Source organism: Heptranchias perlo, unplaced genomic scaffold (genome assembly GCF_035084215.1).
Source record: "Heptranchias perlo isolate sHepPer1 unplaced genomic scaffold, sHepPer1.hap1 HAP1_SCAFFOLD_43, whole genome shotgun sequence".
Taxonomy (NCBI): Eukaryota; Metazoa; Chordata; class Chondrichthyes; order Hexanchiformes; family Hexanchidae; genus Heptranchias; species Heptranchias perlo.
The window spans coordinates 1,480,112-1,489,299 of NW_027139442.1; the positions used below are offsets into that span (position 1 = coordinate 1,480,112).

The 9,188-nt window shown below is 45.3% G+C and overlaps 1 protein-coding gene across 1 annotated transcript; it reads left to right on the top strand.

Annotated features, from left to right (window-relative positions):
• The first annotated feature begins 8,254 nt into the window (after window positions 1-8,254).
• On the top strand, window positions 8,255-8,875 carry LOC137312479 (histone H1-like). The gene has a single exon (XM_067979023.1). It carries the CDS (start codon window positions 8,255-8,257, stop codon window positions 8,873-8,875), a length of 621 nt encoding a protein of 206 aa, XP_067835124.1.
• Window positions 8,876-9,188: the final 313 nt, after the last annotated feature.

Genomic DNA, 9,188 nt, shown 5'->3' on the forward strand with positions numbered 1-9,188 from the left:
GCCACGGTATTTATATGGCTGGTCCAGTTAAGTTTCTGGTCAATGGTGACCACCAGGATGTTGATGGTGGGGGATTCGGCGATGGTAATGCCGTTGAATGTCAAGGGGAGGTGGTTAGACTCTCTCTTGTTGGAGATGGTCATTGCCTGGCACTTATCTGGCGCGAATGTTACTTGCCACTTATGAGCCCAAGCCTGGATGTTGTCCAGGTCTTGCTGCATGCAGGCTCGGACTGCTTCATTATCTGAGGGGTTGCGAATGGAACTGAACACTGTGCAGTCATCAGCGAACATCCCCATTTCTGACCTTATGATGGAGGGAAGGTCATTGATGAAGCAGCTGAAGATGGTTGGGCCTAGGACACTGCCCTGAGGAACTCCTGCAGCAATGCCCTGGGGCTGAGATGATTGGCCTCCAACAACCACTACCATCTTCCTTTGTGCTAGGTGTGACTCCAGCCACTGGAGAGTTTTCCCCTTGATTCCCATTGACTTCAATTTTACTAGGGCCCCTTGGTGCCACACTCGGTCAAAAGCTGCCTTGATGTCAAGGGCAGTCACGCTCACCTCACCTCTGGAATTCAGCTCTTTTGTCCATGTTTGGACCAAGGCTGTAATGAGGTCTGGAGCCGAGTGGTCCTGGCGGAACCCAAACTGAGCATTGGTGAGCAGGTTATTGGTGAGTAAGTGCCGCTTGATAGCACTGTCGACGACACCTTCCATCACTTTGCTGATGATTGAGAGTAGACTGATGGGGCGGTAATTGGCCGGATTGGATTTGTCCTGCTTTTTGTGGACAGGACATACCTGGGCAATTTTCCACATTGTCGGGTGGATGCCAGTGTTGTAGCTGTACTGGAACAGCTTGGCTAGAGGCGCAGCTAGTTCTGGAGCACAAGTCTACAGCACTACAGCTGGGATGTTGTCGGGGCCCATAGTCTTTGCTGTATCCAGTGCACTCAACCGTTTCTTGATATCACGTGGAGTGAATCGAATTGGCCGAAGACTGGCTTCCGTGATGGTGGGGATATCGGGAGGAGGCTGAGATGGATTATCCACTCGGCACTTCTGGCTGAAGATGGTTGCAGTGTCTGCCTCACCTGCTCTGTTTGACTGTTGGATTGAAAATGTGTCTCTGGAACTTGGGATCAGTGTGGGACTGACTACTTCTGCTGTGTGGGACTGTGGAACTGATGACCTGTCTGTGTCTCTGTGCTCTGCGAGTGAGAATATACCTACTGTGTGTGAGAAGGAGCTGGCTGCACTGTTCCTTTGCCTCGGGTGGAGGAAATTTCACATTCATTCTGGCTCCTTCAAGTATTTGCCTGTAGAAAGAAACGTATCTCTTGTAAATCAAGAACAGGTGATGTAGAAAATGCAGAAGTGATCAGATTAATATCTGTTAATAATAATATTGAATATCCACAAATGAAAATCAGCGATACAAACAGTGTCAGTGTCTGACTCCACTGCAGTACTGCAGCACTCAGCTTCTGCACACCAGGTGTGTTGGGCTGTTTTACAACAGTTTAGTGACATTCAGACAAAACCCAACCCCTGGACTGATCCATGAATGGGACTACCCGATGGGGCGGGGAGCTTTGCACATATCAGATTTCTAATCCCCTCCACCATGGGACTAACCGTTCAACCGAAACAAAACAGCCACTGTTTAAAATGTGTCCTTCAAACTTCTCACCTGATGCCTGCAATAGATACTCTTTGTTTAACTCCCCACATCCTTACTGTCCGGCTCTGTTTCCTCTTCAATAACAAACACTAAAGGTTAATGGTCAGGTTTAAAAAATCAGATTTAATACCTGCCACCAATCACAAACACGCTCACACTGCACATTGTCCGGTTTCAGCAATTTGTTCCGAACTGTTGCAGTTCTGCTTCCGACCAGTAGATGTCCCCAAACCCCAGGTCATTGAAGTTTGCAGATGAGAGAGGGACAGAAGATAAACTCATTCTTCACATTATATTGTACGGGTGGGATTTAGAAAAACTGGGAATGGAGAACATTTTTTCGTTAAAACTTTGGTTGTAATGCTGTATTAAATGATTGTAATTAATTTAGGGGGTGTAGTCAATACTGAGGAAGACTACGACAAAATAAGCTTGCAGAACGGCCGTGTAAATGGCCATTGAATTTCAATATAGAAAGGTGTGTGGTGGTGCATTTTGCAGGGGGAATAAGGAGGCCTCATACTGCATGGAAAATAAGAGTCTAAATGGGGTAAAGGAGCAATGCAAATCGTGTCCTGAGAAATCAGAGAGAAATACTGCGCAATGTACATTCTATGTCTGTCAGTCCCTTGTAATGTGTGTGAGTGTAGGATTCATTCTGTATCTGTCAGACCCTTGTAATGTGTGTGAGTGTAGGATTCATTCTGTATCTGTCAGTCACTGTTACATTGTTTGAGTGCTGTTTTCAATTTGCATGTCAGTCTCTGGCCCTCTATCTGAGTGTGAGATTCATTCTTTATCTGTATGTAATTTGTGTCTCTGTTTCCAGTATGGTGTTCAAAACTCTCTCATTAATACCTCAATGTATCAATAATTTTCCCAGTGTTTAATTGGTAGATAATGATACATTTTAAAATATAATGTTTTCGTTTATAATCAGAGAATGTGGGCACTTTTTGGACTTCGATTAAATCTGTATCGATGGGAAAACAATTGTGAATTAGTTTATCTTCCAAAATGATATGGTGACATTTTTGAACTTGTATATGATGTGTAGCTCAGTCTGCTTGAAAGGTATACTGTATATTTCAGTCTGAATCTTTATCAGTTTTTTGTAGTGCTTTATAATATGTAGATCAGTCTGCACTAATGGAATTGATACTGTATCTTTCAATCTGATACTATGAGATTTTTGGACTGATGTGTAATGTGTAACTCAGACTGCATTAATGTGTGTGACTGTGAGATTCATTCTGTATCTGTCAGTCCCTAGTACTGTCTGTGAGTGTGGGATTCATTCTATATCTGTCAGTCCCTAGTACTGTCTGTGCGTGTGGGATTCATTCTGTATCTGTCAGGCTCTGGTACTGTGGGTGTGTGTGATTCATTCTATATCTGTCAGTCCCTTTTACTGTGTGTGAATGTAGGATTCATTCGGTATCTGTCAGTCACTGTTACATTGTGTGATTGCTGGTTTCATTCTGTGTGTCACTCTCTGGCCCTCTATCTGAGTGTGAGATTCATTCCTTATCTGTATGTAATTTGTATCTCCGTTTACAGTATGGTGTTCAAAACTTTATCTTTAATACCTCAATGAATGCATATTTTTCCCAGTGTTTAATTGGTTGATAATGAAATGCTTTAGAATATATTCAGAGAATGTGGGCACTTTTTGGACTACTATTAAATCTGTATCGATGGGAACACAATTGTGAATTAGTTTATCTTCCAAACTGATATGGTGACATTTTTGAACTTGTATATGATGTGCAGCTCAGTCTGCATGAATGGAATACTGTATATTTCAGTCTGAATCTGCATCAGTTTTTTTAGTGGGAAATAATGTGTAGATCAATCTGCACTAATGGAATTGATACTGTATCTTTCAATCTGATACTTCTTGGACTGGTAAATAATGTTACTCAGCCTGCACTAATGTGTGATTCATTTTGTATCTCTCAGTATCTGGAAAAGTGTGTTAGTGTGGGATTCATTCTGTATCTTGTCAGTCGTGTGTGTGAGTTTGCGATTTAATCGATATATGCAGTCTCTGATACTGTGAGTGTGGGATTTATTCTGTGTCTTTCAGTCTCCAGTCTTGTATGTGGGTGTTGAATTCTTTCTGTATATGCAGCCTCTCAGACTGCATGTTGGTGTGGGATGCATTCTCTATCTGTCAGTCTCTGGTACTTTGTGTGAGTGTGTGATTCATTCTGTATCTCTCAGGCTCTGGTACTGTGTGAATGTGGGAGTCATTATCTTTCTGTCAGTCTCTAGTACTTTATGAGAGTGAGTAATTAACTAGATATCTATCAGCCCTTGGTACTGTATGCCAGTGTGGGATTCATTCTATATCTGTCATCTCTGGTACCATATGTGAGTGTAGGATTCGCTCTGTGTCTGTCAGTCTCCATTATTGTATATGAGTTTGGGATTCCTTCTGCATCTGTAAGTCTCTGGTACTATATCTGAGTGTGAGATTCATTCTGTTTCTGTATGTAATTATTCTCTCAGATTGTATTATGGCATAAAAAATTTTAGCTTTAATATCTTCATGTTTAGATCATATTTCTCATTATTTAATTGGTAAATGTGGATACACTTTAGGATTTGACACTGTAGGTTTTAATCAGATAATTTGTGTGCTTTTTGAACTACTATTAAATCTGTATCTCTGTGAGTACTATTGTGAAAGATAATGTATCTTTCAAATTGATATGGTGACACTTTTCAAATGGCGTATAATGTATAGCTCACTCTGTACTAATAGAATTGATACTGTATCTTTACATCTCACAATATGAGTCCATTATAAACTGATATCTAATTTGTTTCTCAGATTAAACTCTCACAGCATTTTTAATCTGATACTGTACATGAGATTTGGACTCGTATGCAATTTGTATCACATGATACATGCAATATCCATTCGCATAGTGTATCAACTCACATGTGTGTGAGTTCTGGGCGAGTAATCAATTTTGAATCTCAGGGTACATTATTGGGATTCATTCTGCACCTTTAAATCGGGTACCATGTGTGATTTCGATCTGGTATTTAATTCGTAGCTAATGTTGCCCTATTGTGAGATTGATACAGTGCCTTTCAATCTGATAGTGTGATCTTGGACTGGGATTTTTGTATCTACCTGTCAGCGGGACTCAGCTCGGGGGAAATGGAACAGTGTCTGCCTCACCTGCTCTGTTTGACTGTTGGATTGAAAATGTGTCTCTGGATCTTGGGATCAGTGTGGGACTGACGACTTCTGCTGTCTGAGACTGTGGAACTGATGACCTGTCTGTGTCTCTGTGCGCTGTGTGTGATAATGTACTTACTGTGTGGGAGAAGGAGTTGGCTGCACTGTTCCTTGTGCCTCGAGTGGAGGAAACATAACACTGATTCTGGGTCCTTTAGGGATTTGCCTGCAGGAAGAAATTTATCTCTTGTAACTCAAGAACCAGTGAGGTAGAAAATACAAAAGTGTTCGAATTAATATCTATGTTAATGATTATTTTGAATATCCACAAATGAGAACCAGTGATACAAACAGTGTCAGTGTCTGACTCCACTGCAGTACTGCAGTACTCAGCTTCTGCACACCAGATGTGTTGGGCAATTTTACAACGATTTAGTGACATCCAGACACAACCCAACCTCTGCACTGATCCATGAATGGGACGACCCGATGGGGCGGGGACCTTTGCACACGTCAGGTTTCTAATCCCCTCTCCCATGGGACTAACCGTTCAACCGAAATCAAACAGCCGCTGTTTAAAATGTGCCCTTCACACTTCTCACCTGGTGCCTGCAATAGATGCTCTTTGTATAACTCCCCACATCCTTCCTGTCCGGCTCTGTTTCCACTCTTCACTGTCCAATAACAATAAACAGGGTGAGACTGGAACTAAACCAGGAACATTCACTACTGGTTTGGGGAGAGAAAGCAGCAATGATTTTAAATAGTAGGTTCTTCCCATTCTGTCTCCCTTCCCCTGGACACACCCTGTACACACACAGCCCGAGAATGGCCTCTCCCTTCCCCCGCTCACTCCATGTTCCGGGACCAGTTCCTGATCCACTCCGCCTCTTACAAACAGCCCCCGGACTCCCCCTGACCTTCACTCGGACTCAATGCCGATCTCTGAGCCCATCTGCGGACACGGTCCCGGAGCGATGAGCTGCTGTAACGAGGCTGCTCTTTGCTCCCTTCCCCCGGGGGCCGTGATCTCTCCATTCCCGGCTGTTTTAAACCAAATTCTTCCGCTCACTGAGTGAATGGCGCCCACAAGCCGAGCTGGGGGAGGGGAGAGCGCATGCGCTCTTCCGCTCACCAACAACCAGCGCTGGGGGCGGGGCTGAGTCGCGCATGCGCAGCAATCTGGTTTAATTCTCAATACAAAAATCGATGGAAACTTTCCCCAATTGGAATTTTTCAGAGTCTGAGCAAAGGAAGTGGGTCTGGGGGAAAGGTCAGAGGGAATGGGGTCCACAGGCTGTGCAGGAACAGGCACCAGAATGGGAAACAGATGGGATTCCACCAGTGCCTAACGCTGGAATCCAGACTGACTTTACAATCTCTTACTATTAAACTAGATGTTTCCATCCCTGCTGTTTCTCTCGGTATCTTTTGATGGAAAAGAGTCTTTCAGAGATAAAGTGGGCGGCTGTGAAATGAGCCAATGGGTTCTATTCATTCTTGGTCCGTTTACTGATGAAGAAACTTGTGACTCCGTAACTGGAGGCCGGATTCCTCGAACCAATCCTGGAGAAACATGGGAGGAAAGTGGGTGTCGGTGTATTTGCTGGGACCGTGTAGGATTAATATTTGACGGCTACAGTCCCAGTTTATTTCAATCGGAGTGAAGCTCTCGGTCACTGAGAGAAATACAGAAGGGCCCTGAGCTGCAAAATTGCAGAGGGTACAACATGCAAGAGAGGGTTAAATGCGTGACACTGTCCCTGAGAGTGGGATTAATAATGTGTCTGTCTCTGAAATAATATCAGTGAGAGATGAGACTGCATCTTCCGTCACTCCAGCTTGGAATGGCAATTGGAATGGAGAATTTTCCAATTTGTTACTGGGTGAAAACGGGACATTGCAGGTCAGTTTCTCTCTCTCTTATGTACAACATATGAAGGTGGAATACTGCTGCTGAGCGTGATACAGAGAGACTGATGGGAAGCGTATGGCTGATACTCTGCCTGTCTGTATCTCTCTAGCGCTGTACACGAAGGTGGGATACTGTTTGCTGAGTATGAAACGGACACACTGAGAGGAAGTGTGAGAATGATACTTTGTCTGTGTGCCTGTCTCTGTCTGTCTCTTTATCTGTCCGTCTGTATTTCTCTCCCTCCAGCGCTGTACATGAAAGCGGGATAGTGTTATTGAGCGTAATATGAACACCCTGTTGGAAGGTAAAGACTAATTCTGTGTCTGTGAACAGACCTCCGGTGCTGTTGGTGAGACGGTCACTGTCCCTTCTATTATGTATGAGCCGGTCTGACGGTGCATTTATCAGTCTCCAGTCCAATAAGGAAAGGTGGGGAGAAACAGCCTGTAACGGCCTGACACTGGACTGCCTATGAATGTTGAATTTATTCAGCAACTGGCCGTCTCTGGGTGTTGAGAATGGGACGGATAGGACACCAGTTACTGTTGTCTGTCAGTCAGTTTAGGAGGAGGGAGAGAAAGACAGAGAGACTGGAGGAGCCCAGAGAGGAGAATTTGTATTATCGTCTCAACCAAACATATTGCTGAGTGTGAATAATATAATCATGTAAAACCAGATATGGATAATCACATCCACAGCTGTGATTGGCTGCTGCCCCTGAATCTGGGGACCAGACACTGTGAGGAGCGCTGGCCTCAGAGTGTTTAACAGTTACTGAGCTGGGAAACGACAACTCACCTCCGAGAATCTGCAGCACAGGCCGAGCGGTGAGGAAAGCCTGTCACGGGAATTGTCAATCTGGCGAACAGTTTGTCCTGTGAATGTGAAGATGTGAACATTGTGTCAGAGAGAGTGTGTTAAAGGGGCGGATGGGTTAGATTAATGTCACTGTGTTTGTGTGGCCGGACTCATCGCCAGATTTCCGAGTCCCTTTTGAGTAAAATTTTAAAAAATCCCTGTCAAAGGATCGCCCTCCTCCCCTGCCGAGCTCCGAAGTCGAAATTTAAGGTAAAGTTTCAGATCAATTCAAGATTTCAGGTGAAAAACGGAGATCATGTCAGCGATCGGGTGAGAGAGCGCGATCAGTGCAGCAATGAAACGGGTTTAAATCGAAACTGGTGCTTTTAATTCCGGTGAAAGTTTTTCGACAGCAAACATTCCGGTGTGAGATATAGGAAGGGGCTAGTCTGGGACTCTGGAGTGCCCGATTTGAATTGGAATCGGGGAGTTTAAGAGGAGAGAGAAACACAGAGAGGCTGGAGGGGCCGGGAGCTGACAGCAGGATGTCTCCGCCCCGTCCGCTCTGTGCCTTTAAGTTGCTCTGTGCCGCCGCCTCTCGTTTCATTTCTGACCCAGCTCTGACTGTCAGAGAGATTTTCGACAGAGTCCCGGACATGACAGACACTGCAGCCGCCGAAACGGCTCCTCCTGCCGCCTCCGCTCCACCCAAGGCTCCGAATAAGAAGAAGGCGGTTCCCCGACCCAAGACCACCGGTCCTCCGTTGGGCGAACAGATCCTCAAGATTGTGGCGGATTGCAAGGATCGCAAGGGGATATCCCTGGCCGCGATAAAGAAGGTTCTGGCTGCCAAAGGCCTGGATGTGGAGAAGCACCGGTCCCAGATCAAATTAAGTATCAAGAGAAATGTGGAAAAAGGCTCCCTGGTGCAGATCAAGGGCACGGGCGCCTCGGGCTCCTTCAGAGTCGCTAAGAAGGAAACCCAGGCAAAAGTGGGAATGAAGGTGAAGAAACAAGTGACCAAGAAATCTCCCGGAAAGAAACCAGCGGCCAAAAAAGCAGCCGTCAAGAAATTAACGGCCAAGAAACCAGCGGTCAAGAAATCGACCACGAAAAAGGCGGCGAAATCACCAATTAAGAAGAAAGCGGCGGCGAAGAAGCCCAAGACCCCCAAGTCAGTGAAGGCGAAGGCGAAGAAGGTGGAAAAACCGAGGGCGAGGGCCAAGCCCAAGCCGAAGTCAGCAAAGCCTAAGAAAGCAGCGGGCAAAAAGAAGTAAAAAATCAAGTGCAACTTGTGACCATCTGAACCCAACGGCTCTTCTCAGAGCCACCCACGTCTATCAGAAGAGAGCTGATCCCAGAATCAGATGATTCCTGTCCCGGGGCCGGGCTCAGATTTCAGATAGAAATCATTTCAAATAAACCCAGGGTCCTGGTGACTCGCTGACATTCGCTATCCCCGCCCGACCCCCAATGTCTGTAATAAAATAGAGAGAATGGGATGTCCGGGCCGGGCCTCACTGGAACTGGCGTGTGTTCGGCTCCAGTCCCAGTTCATTTTTTTCTCACAGATTCAGGGCGACAGTCCGT

Excerpts from the sequence above, each read along its gene's own strand:
- LOC137312479 (XM_067979023.1), top strand. The coding sequence starts at position 8,255 with ATGACAGACACTGCAGCCGCCGAAACGGCTCCTCCTGCCGCCTCCGCT.